The sequence below is a fragment of the Malania oleifera genome, chromosome 1 (genome assembly GCF_029873635.1).
Source record: "Malania oleifera isolate guangnan ecotype guangnan chromosome 1, ASM2987363v1, whole genome shotgun sequence".
Lineage (NCBI taxonomy): Eukaryota > Viridiplantae > Streptophyta > Magnoliopsida > Santalales > Ximeniaceae > Malania > Malania oleifera.
Window position 1 is genome coordinate 91,885,803 of NC_080417.1, and position 20,591 is coordinate 91,906,393.

A 20,591-nucleotide genomic window follows, 5' to 3' on the forward strand; every position below is an offset into this window, starting at 1 on the left:
GAAAGTTTAAATGAAATTGTAGATTTAAAAGTTTCAAGTGATACATTTAATTTTATTTTGTGAATTTTCATTCCTATTTACAAAATATTACATTTTCAAACCCAATCTTAGATACATTATGATAATATTGGGACATAAATTTTACGATGTTCTTTTTACTTCACATAAATCTAATTTAAAATGAAAAATTATTGCTTCCAAAATTAGGATAAATATTTTTATACCGTATGTATTTAGGAGTATGAATTTCAAACCTTTGATTTGAATTTGGATGAATTTAGACAAATTACAATACAATTTTACATTACAATTTATCCAAATCTAATATAATTTCAAATTTAAGTCTCCTCCAACATAATGTAATTAAAAATAATATTTCATATACTATAAAAAAAGATATTAGTTGAGATGTTTTTTTTTTTGATAATGACCAATGGGGAAATAGATATCCTCCCGCATCAGAGGAAATGTCTTACTTGCAATATGCCATTTGTCTTATAGGTGACAGTTACGACTCTCAGCGTTGTAATGGAAAGTAGTGGACCCGATCGCAGACGATGTCGCCGCCGTTGATGACCTAATTCCCCGTCAACGACTCACATCCTGACGACGGCCGACTGCCGATTGAAGAATTTGGCGTATCCCCCAGAAATGTGAGAATTGAGAAACAAAATACGAGTTAACTTCTGAAGAAAATGCTTTATATATTTCTATTCTCACTTCTCTTTCCCAAAGCCCCGCCCAAAAATATGCGTACTTAATGCGAAAAGTATTTCTTTGACATTTTAGCAAACAGATGCCGTGCGTGCGATTTCCCTGGCCTTGATATCGTTTCTTCTATGAAAAGAAATACATTATTGGTTTGCTTCGATTTGGGAAATTTCTGAGAGATTTATGGTTTTGGATTCGGTTCGGCCAGACATTGTTCAATGAGTTCATCCGGTTCTCAAGCTCATTCCTTCAGTCAAACGGAGATCAATTGGGATAGGTAAGTCTTCATACTTATAATCTGTATTTCTTTGCTTTGTTATCGCGTATGTGTCGTTGCTTCGCTCCTAATTATTATTATTGCTTGTTGATAATCTTCCTTCTTAATCTCTTGCTTGCTTTTCTGCTTTCAATTTTTTTGGACAACGAAGCATTGAAGCGTGCTGATGGTGGCCACTGTCGTTCGAAATAATCATGATAACATTCTGACTCTCTTAATAAGTATATTCGGTAATTTTTTTAAGGGACAAATATGAAGCAGAAAAATAATACACAGGCATTTAAAAGATGATTTGCTTCCTAAATTCACGCAGGAATTCATTTGCCTAGAGTGCATAAGTTCGTGGGTGGGTTGGGTTTACTTTTCAATCGAGTTGTGGGCAAACCTCAATCACGTTCAGTATCAACCTTGAAATCCATGAGATTGGGAAGAACCTAATTGTAATTTTTTAGCCTGTAGCACAGCTAGCACTTCATCTGAAATGGTTCACGAGTTCTCGGTTGCTTGGAACTTATGGCCAAAAAAAGAAAAAAGAAAAAACACATTATTATCAATTTGGGATGAGGGTATCAAATATTCAAAATCTGATTTAAGAATATCTTAAGAGCCTTAGAGTGTATTAGTTCATGGGTGTGTTGGTTTTACTTTTCAGAGTGGACTCGGAATATATGCCATCCGAAGTAGGATATTCCGCCGCAGCACCAGCGAATGCAACATTGTGGTAGGAAAGGATGCGTGTAAGCAGACGAGCAAAAGGCAGACACCCATTCTTCTTACACAGATTGTCCTTCATGTGTTGCAAAATGATGGAAGGCAGATCAATCCCACGTCTATTCCAAATACAATACATAGCAAAGATGTCTCCATGCATCACCGTATCGCGTCCACCATGTCTAGGTGAGACGTTGTAGGTGATCATATGATGCAAAACCCTGAATTCAACTGTGAGATCTTTAGCTTTGGGTTTTGCCATCTCTGGCACATTTGGATTTCCTATTATTAACTAAAGTGCTTCATGGGGATTAAACCAATCCCTATAAACAGGCCAAACTTTGCCTAGGAGACTTGCAACATCATATCTTCCACAAAACATAATGGCATTTAATGTGTCGGCATCCAAGTAAATCACCATACCCTAGAGTGTGCTGATTTGCAAGGTGTAGATGCACAAAGTTAGCTTAAAATTCCTTTACTAACTCAGGATATATAGATCATCGTGAGTCATGAGGAACTCCCAACCGATGGAAAGTTGTTTTCAAGGAATCTTATTGGAACGATTTTGATACTTACTATGTTTCTCTTGGAGATATCCTTCTTGAATCGTAAGTAAGCTTCCCTTGATACAAACAATCTGGACCACTCCTCAGTAGATTTTCTTGGCCTTTCTTGGGTTTGAGGAGGAGGCGTAGAATCGCAAATTGGTTCCTTCTCATGTCTCCTGGAGGAACTCCCTTTGCCTCTCTTAGTCTTAGGAGCCGTGGTTGCAAGACTTTGGGAAGAGATTTTGAGGATTTTAGAGGAAGGAAAGCAGATGTTTGTTTTCAAGGGTTTTTGAGTATGTTTTAAAAAGCTCGTGTGTTTGTTTTATAGACACTGCCCCAACAAAAACCTAAAACTGTCGACGGTTTGGTGTAGAACCAAACCATCAACTTAACTAGATTGATTTTCACCAACACATATACTCATAATGAAAGAGTAATAATTTTCCATTAATTTAAATGATGTCATGAGTACACACACCTAATTTATGCCTAATTTTTCAAAAGCGATCTTTCTTTAGGTGTTGTGTTAAAATATTTGCTAGTTGATTTTCAGTATTGACAAAGACGAGTTCTACATCACCCTTTTGAACATGATCTTGAATAAAGTGATGCCTAATTTCAATGTGCTTTGTTCGAGAATGTAAGCAGGGGTTTTTCGAAATGTTGATTGTACTTGTGTTATCATAGTGAATAGGAACACGATTGAGTGACATTTTATAATCCTCAAGTTGTTATTTAATGTATAAGATTTGTGCACAACAACTACTGGCAGCCACATACTCAGCTTCGGTGATTGAAAGAGCAACCGAAATTTGCTTTTTACAGAACCATGAAACAAGTGAATGACCAAGAAAATGACACGTGCCACTAGTACTTTTCCTATCCGTTTTGCACCCAGCATAATTGGAATCTGAGTAACACACAAGATTAAACGGTGCATTCCTAGGATAAAATAAGCCTAAATTATAAGTTCCAGCAAGATACTTAAAGATTCGCTTAACTGCAATTAGATGAGATTCTTTAGGACATGATTGTAATCTAGTGCACATGCATACACTAAAAATGATATCTGATCTACTAGATGTTAAATATAGCAAACTACCAATCATACCTCGATGGAGCTTTGAATCTACCTTCTTACCACTTTCATCCATTTCATCCATGTCAAGCTTGGTTGTCATGCTCATAGGAGTTGATTTCGACTTGATATCCTCCAATCCAAATTTCTTGAGCATGTCCTTTACGTACTTGGCTTGATTGATGAAAATTCCATTTTTCACTTGTTAAATTTTAGTCCAAGGAAGAAGGTTAATTTGCCCATCATGCTCATTTCTAAGGCTTCTTGCATAGATATAGCAAATTCCTTACACATGATCTCCTTTGTAGCACCAAAGATAATTTCGTCTACATAGATTTGTACAACCAACATGTCATCCTTTTTGTATTTTAAAAACAAGGTTGTATTGATCTTTCCTCTTGAGAACCCATTTTCTAAAATATATTTACTTAATCTATCATACGTACCGTGCTTTAGGTGCTTGTTTTAAACCATAAAGGGCTTTTGTGAGTTTAAACACATGATCAGGATATAAATGACTTCCAAATCCAGGGGGTTGTTCAACATAAACTTCTTCGGTAATGTACCCATTAAGAAAGACACTTTTAACATCCATTTGAAATAGTTTAAAGTTTTCAAAGCATGCAAAAGCTAGTAACATTCTAATAGCTTCTAATCTAGCTACCGAAGCATAGGTTTCGTCGAAATCAATACCTTCCTGTTGATTATACCCTTGAGCAACTAATCTTGCTTTGTTTCTCACTATGTTGCCATCTTCATCTTTCTTATTCCTAAATACCCATTTTGTACCAATTATGGAGGTATTCTTGGGTCTTGGGACTAGTTCCCATACCTTGTTCCTTTCAAATTGGTTGAGCTCCTCTTGCATTGCCATGATCCAACTTTCATCATTTTTTGCTTCTTCGAAGTTCTTTGGCTTAATTTGTGACACAATGGCTATGTAGTTGCATCCATTCTTAAGATGTGATCTTGTGCTTACTCCTCTAGATGGACTTCCTATGATGAGATCCGTTGGATGATTTTTGATGAATTTCCATGCCTTATGAAGCTCCTTGGCTTCTTCATTTTGCTTCTAAAAATCATTTTGAATTTGTGACACAATCTTAGGATGTTCAATCTTATCTTCTTGATTATTTTCTCCTAGCTCTTCATTTATCCTAAGTTGTTCAAGTTCTATTTCCACTCTAAGTATACCTATATGATCGTCTTCATCCTTATGAACAATTGGCTTTGGAACAAAGGTGTTAGCTTCATAAAAAACAACATAAGTAGATTCTTGAATAGTTTGAGTTCTTTTATTGAAGATTCTATAAGCCTTGCTATTTAGAGCATACCATAGGAAAAGTCCTTCGTCAGATTTTGGATCAAATTTTGCAAGATAATCTCTATCATTTAGGATAAAACTCTTGCAACCAAAAACCTTGAAGTGAGAAATATTTGGTTTCGTCCCTTCCAAATTTCATATGGAGTTTTACCAATTTTAGACCTTATAACTACACGATTACTTACATAGCATGCGGTATTTATCGCTTCGGCCCAAAAGTGTTTAGGAAGACCATGTTCATTTAACATTGCCCTTGCCATCTCTTGAAGTGTTTGATATTTCCTTTCAACCACTCCATTTTGTTGTGGAGTTTTTGGTGCCGAGAAATTGTGTGCATAGCCATGCTCATCACAAAAAATTTCTATTTCTTTATTCTTAAATTCACGTCCTCTATCACTTCTAATGTTGACAATGGAAAGCCCCTTCTCATTTTGAATCTTAGCACAAAACTTAATAAAAGCATTAACCGTATCGCTTTTATTTGCAAGAAACATCACCCATGTAAATCTAGTGTAGTCATCAATAATTAAAAATGCATATAATTTTCCACCAATACTCTTTTTTTTTTCTGGTAAAAGAGGGCGGCACCTCCTTACTTTATTAGAAAACCCCTCACTTATGGCGGAGGAAAACCGTGGTTCCAGCAAAGCAAATTACAAATATATAGAAACAAAACGTACCGAAAAGGAAAACGAAGACAAAACAACACATTAGACTCTTAAATTAGGGAGACCAATTTTGTCAAGTCATATCTTGCCTTTAACTAGACGAGGTAAAGAATCAAACTCCAGATATCTCATAGTGGTGCCTTCCTGTCCCTGACGTGCCAAGAAATCCACAGCCTTATTTCCTTCTCTGAATTGGTGAGCAATGGTAAAATTAATCATGGAAAGAGTTTTCCACCAATATTTGTAATATCATTAGGACCAAACAAATCTAGATGAAGTCTAGATGAATTAACTCCAAAGGCCTAGATGTAGAAATTTCCTTTTTAGGTGTAAAGGATGACTTGATTTGTTTACCATATTGACATGCATCACAAACTTTGTTCTTGACATAATTATCTTTTGGTAAACCATGAACCTAATCCTTAGAAGATAATTTTTGCAATAAGTCCATACTAGCATGACCAAGTCTCCTATGCCATAACCAACTAGATTCATGAGTTGTGTCCAAGCATTTCATATCATTAGTTTCAACATCATCAAACTCAATAGTATAGACATTTGATTCATGTTGACCAACTAGAATAGTTTTTCCATTTAAATCATTTATAAGATATTGAGTAGATCGGAAAATAATATTAAAACCCTTATCACATAATTGACTAATACTCAACAAGTTATGCTTCAAGATATCAACAAGCAGCACATTGTCAATTGTAATAGAAGAGTTACCTATTTTTCCTTTACCAATGATTTTTCCTTTGGCATTATCACCAAATGTCACGAAACCTTCTTTCTTGTAGGTGAGAGAGATAAATTTACTTGCACCACTCGTCATGTGCCTTGAACAACCACTATCAAGAAACCACTTGCTCCTTCTAGATTTGGTCTTCAAGCATACCTACAAAACAAAATTAAGTGATTTGTTTTGGCACCCATTCTTTCTTGGGTCCTAAGGGGTTAGTCTTCTTAACAACCCATTCAAGCTTCCTTTCTTTACCTCTAGCACCTCTAAAGGGGTAAGAATAACGTATATGACCATTTCTTTCACAATACAAATAAGTTTTGTTTGCATGTAAGGGATTTGGCTTAGTTGCCCTATTTTTATTTGATGAAGCATTTATTTTGGCATAAAAATCAAAATAACCAAGAGAGTTATAAGATGAACCATAGCCCAAACCCTTTTTGTAAATACTATTTCTTTGGGCTCCTAATAGTTTATTAAAGCTTTCTTTCCCATTGGTGAATTTGTAAATAATTTTACTATAATCTCCAATTTTCTTTTTCAATAGAATATTTTCTTTTAAACTATTTTCAATTTGATTTTTCAAATTTTCTACTTTTACTTTGAGAAGTTCATGATCTTTTTGAGCAGTTGTAATAAGGCTCCACATTTTCCTTTTTAAAGAAGATATTTTCTTCTTTCAAAATAGCACAAAAACAAGGTTCCTTTTGTTTACATTTTGCAAGTTTTTCTTCAAGATTCTTGTTCCTTCTTTTGACTAAAACTAATTCATCAAATAATTTGGTGCATGTAATTTCAAATTCATCATATGTAGGAGTATTTTCATCATCATCGGAACTTACCTCTTCTTGATCGTTTGCCATGAGACAAAAGTGAGCCGCTTCCTCTTCTACTTCATTGTCGGTGGAGAGTCCATCGAATTCGTCCCACGTTGTAGCATTCATAGCATTGTTTTTCTTCTTGTCTCCTTGTCGATAATTTCCTTTGTTTTTGTTGAAGGGACAATCTGCTATCTTGTGCCCAATCTTTTTGCAATTATAGCATTTCATGCTATCACATTTGCTTGCTTCTCCTCTTCCAATTTGTTTGCCAAACTTTCATCTTTTCATCAAAATTTTTTTGAACTTCCTTGTGAGTAGAGCTACATCATCCTCATTATCTTCATCATCATCCTCAATTATTTCTTTTTGAGTTGATTATTTCAAGGCAATTCCCATTTCCTTCTTAGGTGTTTCTAGTTCTAATGCTGTATTTTTCTTCTTAACTTCATAGGTCATGAGTGACCCAACTAACTCATCTAGGGAAACCTTGGTTAGATCCTTAGCTTCTTCAATGGCTATTGATTTTGCATGCCATGACTCGGGTAGAGATTGAAGAACCTTTTGCACATTATCTTCCATCGAATAAACCCTACCAAGTGCTTTTAATTCGTTTATGATGTGAGTAAAGCGAGTAAACATAGATGTGATTGTCTCACCTTCATCCATTTTAAACATCTCATACTCTTTTACTAACATATATATCTTAGATTTCTTGACTTGGGACATACCTTCATACGTGACTTCAAGCTTGTCCCAAATTTCTTTTGCAGTTTCACATCCGCAAATACAATTGTACTCATCATCGCTTAAAGCACAATAAAGACAATTCTTTTTGTTTTGAAGTTAAGTTGTACCAACCTCTTTTCAATCGTTGTCAATTCCATTCTTGACTTTGGTATATCTTCATCTTTGTCATTTTTCTTGGTGAAGGAGAAATCTCCATTAGTGATAATCACCCACATATCAAGATCGCATGATTGAATGAACATGATCAGTCTATTCTTCCATGAAGGATAGTTAGTCCCATTGAACTTTGGTGGTCGATCCATGGATTGCCCTTGAGAAAATGTAGTGTCTACCATATCCGCTATTGATCTTTTATGCTCTAGAAGTTACTCCAATAAATTTAGTGCTGCGGATTATTGCTTTTCTCTACAAAATAAAAATCTTGGCAAGATAATAATTATATCACAATATATATAAAATAAACCATGCACAAAATGTAAATTAAAGAGTATAGGAAAGAAAAGCTTAACAAACGATATTAACGTGGTTCGGCCCCTTGCCTGCGTCCACGCCTTGAGACACACTCAAGGATTCCAAATCCACTATATGTACTCCTGAAGGACGGAGAAGCCTTTACACCACCAAGGGAACAAATCCCTTCTTGCTCGCGAAGAGCTTTCAAGCTAGGTTCACCAAGAACCCTTTACAATTTGAAGAATATATAGACGGTGTTGTTGATGTAGATGATGCTCCTTGAATGAGCTAATTACAACACAAAGAAATCCTCACACTAATCTCTCCAGTATTGAATCGCATACAAGTTTAGAGAGCAAGAAAGATAGTGAGCACTAGATTTATGAACTAAGATGCAATGTGCTTGAAATTAATGTTCACCAAGTGTGAAGTACTAAAGATGCATCCTAGAACAAGTTCGGAGCCTTGTATTTATAGGAAAAATTGTGTACTAGCTGTTTTATGGCCGTTAGACACAGAAAACTAACCATTGGGTCTTGAATCCCAACACAAACCGTTGTCGGTTTCACAAAATCGTGGACGGTTTCCTCAAATTGTGGACAATTTCCACCAAACCATTGACGGTTTCCTCAAACTGTGGACGGTTTTCTTCAGGCTATTTTCCTAATTAGCTTCTACTTGAAACCGTTGATGCACCCATGGATGACCGGCGACGATTTTCCCTGTTTTATCAAATCTTTGATTTTCTTGTATTTTAGGTACATGAAAATGATCTTTACCCAACCAGGACCAAGTATATTAGTGTGTTCAACACTTAGGCCATTTAACCTTTGTCCTTTACTAAACAAACTTGAGTTTAGGATATGCAACTCTTTCATCTTATAAATCATGGTTTTGACTTTGAAAAAATCCAAGTGTAAACACTATGAAAGATATATTTTTCATTCAAATGATGAGTGATATCCTATATACTATATGGACTAGTATGCATGTGCAAATTGTTCAACTCTTGCTCAATATGCTTGCGTGAAACAGTACTAAAAGAGTTGCAACAATTCTACCTCAAATACTCCCCAGTACATATAAATTCACACTTGATCCATTGGATGTGCTTGAGATCTTCCATGTGAGTGTCCACTTGATCTTTACATTTTAACTTGTATCTTCATGATTTCTCCACTTATACCTATCATAACTTGATATGCAAAGGTTAGTGACTTAGAACCACTAATGGGTTGTAATCATCAAAATATGACAATTAGGATCATATAGCCATTAAGGCTAACACAACCCATCCAGATGCTTAGACACCTTCTCCATCATTGGATCCCAAAACCTCACCAACCTAGGACTACCTCTCGAAGAAATCTCTAAATTCATCATAGGCCACTATAGAATACTGCACCCCACTAAAGAAGCCAACTCCAAAGATCTATTAGATTTAAGATTAATACCTGCAATTCCACTCTTCTCCAGATTTTTTAGACTCAAAATCCTCTTAAAGAGTTGCAAAATAGTAAGCACATTAAAAAAAAAATTAAAAAATCCATGGTCAACTAAGAAAATATAGTGTTAGACACCAACTGAAGATGGGACGCCACCAGCCTCTCACTCTCCAACCCAATTCCTTTCAAAACTCTCTAGTCACAGCCCTTTCTACCAATCTTCTCAAGACATCTACAGTGATGACAAACAAAAAAGAGGGCAAATCCCTTTGTGTAACACTTCTCGAAGCTCTAACCATGCCTTAGGTTCTCCATTAACTATTAAAGGAAATTATGCATTAGACAAGCAATACTTCAACCAAGACCTCCATCTCTAACTAAAACCCTTTCTAATAAGGATCTTATCCAAAAAAAATTCCAACTAACCCAATCATAAGCCTTTTTTAAATCCAATTTAGATACGCCATTACACCCCCCCTTCCCTTTTTCCTCCAATGAGCATCCTCCACATCTTCATTAGCTACTACAATACCATCCTCAGTCTGTCTACCTCGGCTTGAGAAATAATTTCTCCTAACACAAAACTCAACCTATCTACTAGAACCTTAGCAATAATCTTATACACATCGGTTACAAGACTAGTAGGTCGAAAATTAGAAAACTTAATAGATCGACTCTCCTTAGGCATCACTAAAGTGATGAACATAGAAATAATGTTTTCTCCTAAAACCCCAATAATATAAAACAAATTAAAAATATTCATCAAATCTTCCCTAACCAAATCCCAACGATTCCTGATAAAATGCCATATAAAAACTATCCGACCCCTAAGCCTTACCCCTATCCACCCCAAACACAACATACCTCTCTTCATTCTCCTTATAAGGCCTTTGCAACCACTTCATTTGATCACTAGATATAGGAATTCGACTCCAAATCCCCAAACATAGGCCTGCTCTTATCATCCTTAGTAAATACATTTGGAAAGAATGAAATACTCCCAAACAAGGATTGGAAGACCCCCTCCCCCCTAAAAAAAAGGAAAAGTTAAAATTCCCTAATCAAATTCCACCTCATTTTTCTATTTGGCATCCTATGAAATGGTTTGAATTACTGTTACCCTCCCTAATCATTTAAACTTGGTCGTTTGCCTCCAACTCCATCACTTTCCAAAAAGTCACCTCCTCTAATTCATTTTTAAAAGCAAACCGCTTAATGAATTCACTTTTTTTTTTTTTGTTTTTTGTAAGACTACCCTCGTCTTTCACATCCAAAAAACTAGTTTGCCTAAAATGCTAGACTTCTTCACCCTACTATCCCTAAAAACTTCAATATACCACTTGCTCAACACCTTTAGAAGACACTTTAGATTTTTCTTGACCTAAACCATTCCCAACCCATCTCATACTCCTCACTCCAAGTTGTATTAACCAAAGGATAAAAATATGATTATCAAGACACATTTTTTCAAATTTAAAAATAGTAGGGCCCACTTCACCTTGATGAATGTAAACAAACTAGGGAAATGGTCTGACATCAATCTAGACGAGACAACTTGTGAAAGAATAGAAAATTCATCCTCCAACTCACTACAAAACAAAAACCTATCCAGACGAGTAGTCTTTAATTGTAGGGATGGTCTTATGCTGTTGTGATTGTTGTTCGACTAATATTCAGAGGATTAAAAAAAGGGGAACCAGTGCATTTTAGTGAAGATTGGAAGGGTCTTATGCTTATGTTTTTTGCAAAGCTCTGGTGAAGAAATCCAGATTTTCCAATGGTAGAGTTGATTCTCTTCTTGTTTAACTCACTTCCTTTTCCCCTTTTGAGTTTTAGGAATATGCCCCCACTCATAGGTCTGAGATCCACATCTATGAATTGAAAGGTCTGAATGATCAACTTTGCAATCAGTTGTTAGAATCAATGGTCCACAAATCGTTCATTTGAAAAAAAATTGAAACCCTTCTTATTGGATGATCATGATACTTCTTAAAAATTGAAATTCTTGATCAATGGAGGAAGAATATCACCATTTTTATTCAATAAGATACCAAAATGGATGATTGACTCATTCTACACTAGAAATAATTGTAGGGAAATCCTTTGATAACATGGATTCTTGTTTCTCAATGATACCCCTCGATGAAGACAATTGGCTGAATCTCGTGAAACCATTTCACAAAAATTCATTAATATCTTCATTTTAAATGAGGTTGTGCTTTGCAATCATAGGGATCCTGTCATAAACTACCAAGGTAGGGTTCCAATTTTTTTGCGAAACAAAAGGGGAGGGGATAATGATTTAGTTTTGAGAATTTAAGATAAAATCAAGATGAGATGTATCGATGTAGGAGGCACCACAGTGTGCCTAAGGCATGTGGGCCTACATTAGTTTCTATACCTACAATCCACATGGGTCTAGACACAAGCCATAGAAATGGACTCAGTGCTATGAAGGAGATAAGGGTAAATAAGATGTCGGCTGCTGTTAAAAACATTGTGGCATAAGAGTTGGGCCTGAAAAGACTGACAGGGTGGGTCAGTTGAACTAGAGAGGTCATCTCTGATTAGTGATCTGAATAAAGAATCATACAATTCTAGTGAAGTTATTTGAAAAGAGGATGCTGAAGCTGCTACACAAAAGGGTGTGGAAGGACCCAAAGAGGGAATGAAGCAAAATGACATCTTGGGATTGAAGAGGGACAAGACTTGCTTTGCTTCTATATGAGCTGATTGTTTCTATGCAAAAAACTCTCTTCTTTACTTAGCACTGAGAGATGTGATCTGTTGTTGAAAACATTGTGGCATAAGAGTTGGGCCTAAAGAGGCTGACAGAGTGGTAAGTTGAACTAAAAAATTTAGTTACCATTAGTGACCTGGCTCAAGAATCCTACAGGTCTAGTGATGTTATTTGAAAAGAGGATGCTGAAGCTGCTATGCAAAAAGGTGCAGAAGGGCCCAACGAGGGAGTGAAGCAAAATGACAGCATGGGATTGAAGAGGGACAGGACTTTTGTTGCTCTAGATGAGCCGATTGTTTCTGTGCAAAAAAGCCCTCTCTTCTCCTTTTAGCACTAAGTGAATTGAAGCAGCAATCTAGCGTAGAGATTGGAGAGATCTCCTCGCAAGATTCAGTCAATGTGGAGAGCTTGTGCAAGTTTGATAATGACTTATTGTTCAACACTTGGACTAGTTGATGGCAGAGCAAAAGGTAGATAATGATTTTGTGACAGAGTCATTATCTCAGCCATGGTACGAGGTTCTTCCTAATTTCAAGTGAACTTAGGGGAATGTTTATTATTTGGGTAGAATGAAGAGGGGGATGAGGCTTCTAGAAAGTTTTTGAAGAAGCACGTGTTGGTGTTTGCTATTTGATGGACAGAGATGACCAAGTCAGTGTGATCGAGGAGGGGTCTTTGGCAATAGTTCCTTTTTGTGATTGTTCTTCCAATGTAGCTTAATTGATCCTATGCACGGTAGAGAGATATATAGTACTGTGGAAGAGCCTCTAGTGAAAGATCAGGGTAGCTCAAATTCACTAGAAGTTATTCTTCCCATTCCTAATCTGCCTAAATCCCATTATATTGCTTTGGGTCTGAGGGCAGGAAACTAATGAGGGAGGAGTTTTGGCTATTGTCTGCTAAAGGGTGAGAGAGGCAACTAGACCCACAAAACACCTATAGGGAATGGATATTAAATTTGTGAGTCCTCTAGGGCAAGAGCTGAAGGTGGTTGTTACACCTAAGAACTATGAGAGGAGAAAAAAGTGGGCCCAAAAAGAGTTAAACAAAATAGCAACTTCTGTCAATTATTAGTTTTTTTTTTTTTTTTTGGGGGGGGGGTGGGGGTGTGGGGGAGGAAGTTAAGGATTATTGCCTGGAACATAAGCATTTTGGAGGACCTTGGGAAAAAGGGTGATGGCTAAGTATTGAAAAAAAAAAAAAAAATTTCCTCCTAATAAAGAAACAAAGCTTGATATTGTGGATGGTTGTGCGGTGGGGGGTGTGATTAGGAGTATTTGGAAGGGTAGACGTAAGGAGTGGGAGATTCTCCTGTCCAATGATTGGCTTGGGGGATTTTTATTGAGTGGGACACTTGTCCCATTTCTAGAATTGACAGTTTTGTAGGGTTCTTCTCCCTTTTGGTTTGTTGGAAGCTAGACATAGAGGTCAGTGGTGGTTTACGTTGGTGTGGTTTGACTAGGCTATCTTAGTTTTAGGAGGATTTAATTGAGGTGTATGATTTTTGTTTTCACAGGTGGATTATAGGGGGTGATTTTAATGTGGTGAGGTTTCCAAGGGAGAAAAAGGGGGGAGGTAGGATTACTTCGAGTATGCAGTATCTCAATAGGATGTTAGTTTCATTATAAGAGCCCAAGATTGTGAACTTGAAGTGTTCTACAATTCTTTTGATTGTAGCTGTTTTAGAAGGGGGGAAGGATGGGGTGAACTGGAAAATAACAAAGAGTGGCAGGTTTAAGGTGCAATCTTACTTCAGAAGTATTGATTCAGATCAGAGTTTTGGTGAAGATAAGATGTTCCCATGGTGCTCCCACATAAATCACTTTCTTTGCATGGGAAGCTGCTAGCAGCAAGATGTTCACTCTGGATAACATAAAGAAAAGGAGAATGGTTCTCGTGATTAGATGTTCTCTGTGCAAGAGTGAAGTAGAGCATCTGCACCACCCCCCCTGTTGACCATAGTTGGACAAGGAATCTGTGTTCTGAATATAGTGGGGATTAAATGGGTGGGGGCAGGTTATGTTGTGGGAGAGCTATGGGCTTGGGGGTGTTTTCTGGTTTACAAAGGAAAAGAGAAATTATTTAATTAACCCCCTTACTGTTTTCTGGCTTATGTGGAAGGATAGAAATTGGATGGCTTTTGAAGAAGCGAAAACAACTCTATATACTGTACAGAATGTGACTTAAAACTATTTTTGGTTTAGTGTGCAGCATTTTGTCAACGTTCATGCTGCCATTGGTTTTATTGATGTTATTTCATTGTAAATCTTTTTTTGTATTTAGGTTGCACCCTCCCCTGGTGCCTCTTAATTTAAAAGTCTCTTTGCTTATCCGAAAAAAAAAAAGAGAAAAATATGTATCATGATGAAGGAAAGTTCATCGCTGAACCATGAATAAATTTGCTATCTAAAATCTGGCAAGTTTTGTTCTAACCATACATTTTCATGAAAGAAGCAATAAGCCCAATCACTTAAACAAGTTAATTATTAAAAGTATTGAGCAATTAGCATTTATAACCATCATTGAAATTGTTATTTTGACCATTGGCTTGTGGCCCAGGGAATCATCTCCTGTTCCCTGTAGCAGAGGTCAGGGTTTCACACCTTTTAGGGTTGTGTGCATGCATTTTTTTTTTTTTTTCCTTTTTGGTTGGGGAGAGGGGGGTGGATAGGTGGTGTTAGGCTGTGTCCGTTTACCTATCCAAAAATAGTGTATAGAAGGAACCCATTGTCAAGATGAAACATAAATTATCCAAATTTTTTCTCCAGGATATTTTTGTTACTTGAACTTTTTTTATTTTTTTATTTTTTTTTTTTATTTTTATGGCATTGATCTATGTATGCCATCAATTAAGTTGTTCCCTCTGATATTGATTTTTAAATCTGATACTTTTTATACTCATATTATTTTCCAAATTATGCAGGCTTGATAAAACTAAGTTTTATGTCATAGGAGCTGGCCTCTTTACAGGACTTACTGTGGCACTGTACCCAGTCTCTGTTGTAAAAACCAGGCTGCAGGTGGCTTCGAGGGATGCTGCTGAGAGAAATGCATTTTCAGTCATCAGGGGCATATTGAGAACAGATGGGATCCCTGGCTTGTACAGAGGGTTTGGCACAGTCATCACTGGTGCAGTTCCTGCAAGGATTATTTTTTTAACTGCTTTGGAAACCACAAAAGTGGCTACTTTCAAGATGGTTGAACCATTTAAATGGTCTGAACCTACACAAGCAGCCATAGCAAATGGAATTGCAGGCATGACATCATCACTTTTTGCCCAGAGTGTGTTTGTTCCAATTGATGTGGTATGCATTTTCTTTTCTATCATCTTAGTATAATGAAATTTTGATTTTTGATTGCTCTAGGTTAAAAAATGGACAACCCGTACCTTTATGGAGGTATTATTCTATGTGCGCTGCTTACAGATCTGTGATTTATAACCCTCAACTTTTGGGTGAAGTTTTGCATTAGCTGGAAACTTTGGAAATCTCTCCGCTAATAATTTTCTTTTCCCTCCCAATTATGATTTGTTGAACAAAAGTTGGTGCACAATATTACTTTGCCTCTGCTTGACAGCAGCTTTACAAATTAGCTTTTGAAATATTTACCCAAGCATAGCCTATGGCTATGAAATTGCTTAGGATTAGATGAACTCCACATTAATAAAAATGAAAATAAAAATGAAAATCTTGAGATTCTAATTTCAGTTGTAATGAATCCTGTTCAGATCAGCCAGAAGTTGATGGTGCAAGGGTATTCAGGCCATGCAAGGTATAATGGCGGTTTGGATGTTGCTCGTAAGATTTTGAAGGCTGATGGCATTCGTGGATTATATAAAGGTTTTGGCCTATCTGTTATAACTTACTCTCCGTCCACTGCTGTATGGTGGGCAATGTATGGTTCAAGCCAAAGAGTGATCTGGAGGTGGGGGATGCTTGTCGCTTTATGTCATTGCTGTGTTACATGTTTCTTAATGATGAAGCTTTGTTAAAAATTTGAAGAGCTCTTTTATCTCAAATCTCAGTGCTAATCTGTAATCTTCTATACTGAGTGGATGTTCATCATGTTGTACGTTAGGATTTTAAGATGTGTACCAGTGAAACTTACGCATCTTCTTGATTGATATCAGTTTTTTTTTTTAATTCCTAAATCCCAACGGTTACTCTCTTCAAAACCCTTTGCATGGGCATACCAACTTTGAAGGCATTTAACTGAAACTTGAACTTCCATTCTTTGAATTCCAGTACTGTATTTAAGCTGGAAAACGAAAATGGTAATTGTCAGGAAAGAGTTTCAACAGCTAATGTGTTGAGACTTTGCAGTATCTTGATTATTGTCTTCTTATTTTGCTTTATTCCAATTTATCAACTGGAAGGCTATGTTGCACTAAACTGATCTAGAAAATCCTAATGGACAGCTAGGGATTATGGATTTCATTATAGTTGACATTGTGTGCTTCAGGTGCATCATATATTTTTCTTACACAATTTCTGTTTTCATTTATTTAATACCAAATTCTTTGTAAAAGCATGACTTGATTTCTCATTGAGATGTCACCTTCCCATTATGTTCGGCAGGCTTTTGGGCCATGGCCATGATCTCGAGGTAGCTGCTCCAAGCCAGTGGACAATTGCATTGGTTCAAGCTGCTGGAGGTATAACAGCAGGTGCTACAGCGTCCTGCATCACTACCCCACTGGATACCATCAAGACCCGCTTACAGGTACTTTAAAACCTACTTGAGGTTAAATTTTTCATAGAAGTGTCTTGTAGTTTGAAGCCATTCTATTATCTAACAAGGATACAGCCACATAGAATGAACTCTTTATTCTCATGATTTTATTTTTTGGGCATCCTCTGAAAAACTCAGCATTAGACTTTTCAAATTTCAAGCATTCCCAGTTCAATGGTTTGTACGTTTTTATATAAAACGTTTTGCAGTCATTTTCTTGTCCAGATGACTTTGAGCTATTGGTTTCTTCCACAAGTTTGTTTAATGTCTGTAGTGCATGTCATCTGGAGACCTCCTGATTATACTTGAATTACAGTGCTCTCCCAGTCTCCCAATAATTATGTATCTTGTTTCTTGATGATTAAAACCTAATGGGGAAGCTTAAGATAGAGTTCTTTGATTAATTCCGTAGAAAATTATTGGAAATTCATTGAAGTACAGGGCACGCCCAAGTTTTTTATTGTCAGCAACTTGACTAATTGGGGAGTGCCCCAAGTATTCATTGGAAACATTTGAAGATATATTTTATTTTATTTTTTGATTGTTAACTACAATCTCCATTTTTTTCAAAAACGATTTTAAAACATCATGTAAAATTTTTTCCTTCGAGCAAGGAAGAGACCTTCCCATTATGTTAATTTAACATACACATTATTATGTTATGTACTGTATTATGGAAGAGAAACATTGCACATGCTATGCATCCTTTGTGGCATATGATTAGAAGAGCATAGACTTCTTCCTCCCTGCTTTCTGGTTGCCTGTGATATTAGTTATGCTCTTCTTTGATGGATATATTCATAATAATTATCTATAGTTTGACACTTGATCTTATAGTTTACTAGCTGACTTTGTATGTTTGATTAAGTTGGTGATTGTGTTGGTTCTTTGTTGTAAATAGTTTGTCCTGCTTCTGCCCTATAGGTGATGGGACATGAGAAGAAAACTACTACAAGACAGGTTGTTAAAATATTGATAAAGGACGATGGTTGGAAAGGTTTATATAGAGGACTGGGCCCAAGATTTTTCAGCATGTCAGCATGGGGAACTTCCATGATATTGGCTTATGAATATCTCAGTAAAGACTATTTCCTCTCTTTCATGTTTCACTAATATTCTGCAATCTGTAGTATTTTCCAATATTATGAGGAATCTTGTGATGATCAAACAATGAAGCAAAAAATAGCTTTTGCATAAAAAATCATATTACTATTGACCCTGGAATTTTTTAGCCCACAAGCCACTTCTGATGATGAATTGTAAACCCACTAACATTTACCCATCAGATTTGTCCATGGCACAATGGCTCATGAGCTATCATCCAAGTGTCCCTTGTTTGCATCTAGATATGAGCAGCACTGGGACCCTCGGGACCCTTTAATATGGTGCTTTTAAACTGTTGGTGTTGTTGTTGGTTGTGTTAAGACTTTGCTTATTCATATAATTCTATGTTTATATGTGAACTATTTGCTTGTATATGTTATTTCTTTATTTTGTAGATACTATATCTTTGTAAATGCTGTTTTGTACTTGAGCTGCACCCATTTGGTGCATTAGTGATTATTCTTCTGTTTACCTATAAACACTCGCACGTGCACACGTGCGCACACACAAGTCTTCATTTCTTTTCTAATATAACAGACAACTTAAATCTTGTATATCTTGGTGTAGATAAAGTGACTTTTGGTGTCGAGTTAGCTCAGAACACTTGTATGTTCTGAATTTCACCAACTCAAGAAGATCTTGATATTGTATTGCTTCATAGGTGCTTGGGATGCCTAGTCATTGGATCTTCTGAAAATAGCAAACGACATGCTTTCTTCCCAATATAGAATTAATAATTTAGCAAATAAGTACTAAACTAAACAGGGTTATTTTAAGTGGTATTCTTCACTAATATATGTAGCTCACTCTGATTTGCAAACTAGTTAAAGTACCATTTGTCCATTTGGGCATTCCATGGAACTCAGCTTGGTCCCTTGTACTTTGTGTTGTGTTCGGACTGTGTCCAGTTTGCCTTCTAAGGCCTCTGAAATGAGTCTATTGGATGCATCTAGAAGAGGGATCAGTTTCATTATTTTACGCGATGTCATTTAATTTTCTTTGTTAATGGTTTACAGTAACATGTTTATTTTTGTTACCACTTCTAATAAATCTTTTCTGATAGTATTACTTTTTATTTATCTTGGAATGACAGCATTGGTAAGGATGTGCTTAGTCTTAAATGTGAGGAAAAAGTTGGTGGAATGGTTCACTTTTAATCAGGCATTTAAACGTTCTCTTTCTAATCATTTTGCCCAAAAATGGAGCATATCTGTTTGTTGTGGCACTAACATGTGTATAGCTGGAAGCTAGAGAATATGTAACAAGGAACTAACATTTATTTAGGTAAATTGGTAAGACCTAATAGCATAGACTTGTTACTCATTATATCAGCATAGACTTGTTACTCATTATATCACTGTTCTTGTTGAGATGCTCAATATGGAATTGGAGATTTTGTATGCTCTTAACAATGAGGTACTTGTGAGCCTGCGTACTGCACTGCTGCTAAAAAGGCATGTGGCCCTGGTAGCTGCTTTTAAATAAAGAACTTTCAAGAAATAATCAAGATTGTAGATGGGAAAAGTTTTTGCTATGCTAAATGATTTAGTTTTCGAGTCTTTTGAAATGAAAGTAATGTCTTATCACTTTCTTTTTTTGTTGCAACCAAATCTAAAGGTCACAGGTTTAAGTCACAGAAACCTGTGTCTACAAAAGTGGAGGTAAAGTTACATACACCATGCCTAAGACTCAGTATGGAGCCTTGTGCACTGGGTGTCGCTTTTAAGAGTGAGCCTTAACCTAATGGCAAGGGTGTTACACCCAAAGCTAAAGGTCACATATTCAAGTCATGAAAATAGCCTCTAATGTGGAGATGGAGCTGGATATATCATGTCTCCCCAAATCCCTTATATGGGAAGGGAGCTTTGTGTGCTAGGTGTTGCATTGTGTTTACCATTTTTTTTTTTTTTTTGGGGGTCCATTGCTGTGCTTGAACTACTTTTTTTTAGCAGAAACTTAATAGCAGATTATGACAACCTTCTACATGATTGATCGGGAATATATGGCCTATACTGCATGTTGGAGATAAGAGAGAAGAAAACATAATTGGTCATTCAAACTATTGAAAAATATTCTCTCTCTAGGTAAGAGACTAGGATAGGAGTATCCAAATAATCTTATGTTTAAAGGACTCTAGTACATGATTGTTCCTCTTTGTTTTTTTTTATCAGCAAAAGGGCACCAAGGGGGTCCCGCGGTCCCACCCATTTACAAGCAGGAGAGGTGTGAAAAAACAAAAGAGAACAATTAGCTGTTGCCAGTATTTCCAAGAGATCAAAATTTGAGTGACTGTCCAGCATGTGCTGCCCACTAAACCAGTAGGAAAGCGTAGAGAGCCATCTATCGTAGGCGATGGTGGAAGTAGAAGTTCCTTCATGACCTCTAGCTTTTCTTTTTCTCCATGTAATCCAAAATATGGTGAGAGGGATCAAGGACAAGGATTTTTTTCTCTCTATTTGCAAAAAACCAACTCTCTGAGACCAGACCC

At 36.4% G+C, this 20,591-nt stretch overlaps 1 protein-coding gene across 4 annotated transcripts; it reads left to right on the top strand.

The window, feature by feature from the left end:
- The first annotated feature begins 474 nt into the window (after positions 1–474).
- On the top strand, positions 475–18,223 carry LOC131156173 (uncharacterized). Of its 4 annotated transcripts, none has more exons than XM_058109647.1 (6): positions 475–653; positions 790–988; positions 15,192–15,573; positions 15,996–16,192; positions 16,846–16,990; positions 17,924–18,223. In XM_058109647.1, the coding sequence occupies exons 2-6, from the start codon at positions 930–932 to the stop codon at positions 18,110–18,112; spliced, it is 972 nt and encodes a 323-aa protein (XP_057965630.1). In that variant the 5' UTR covers positions 475–653; positions 790–929; the 3' UTR covers positions 18,113–18,223. The 4 variants fall into 4 exon arrangements, with proteins under 4 accessions (XP_057965630.1, XP_057965639.1, XP_057965649.1 ...); XM_058109656.1 differs by having other exon boundaries at positions 797–988; XM_058109666.1 differs by having other exon boundaries at positions 479–638.
- Positions 18,224–20,591: the final 2,368 nt, after the last annotated feature.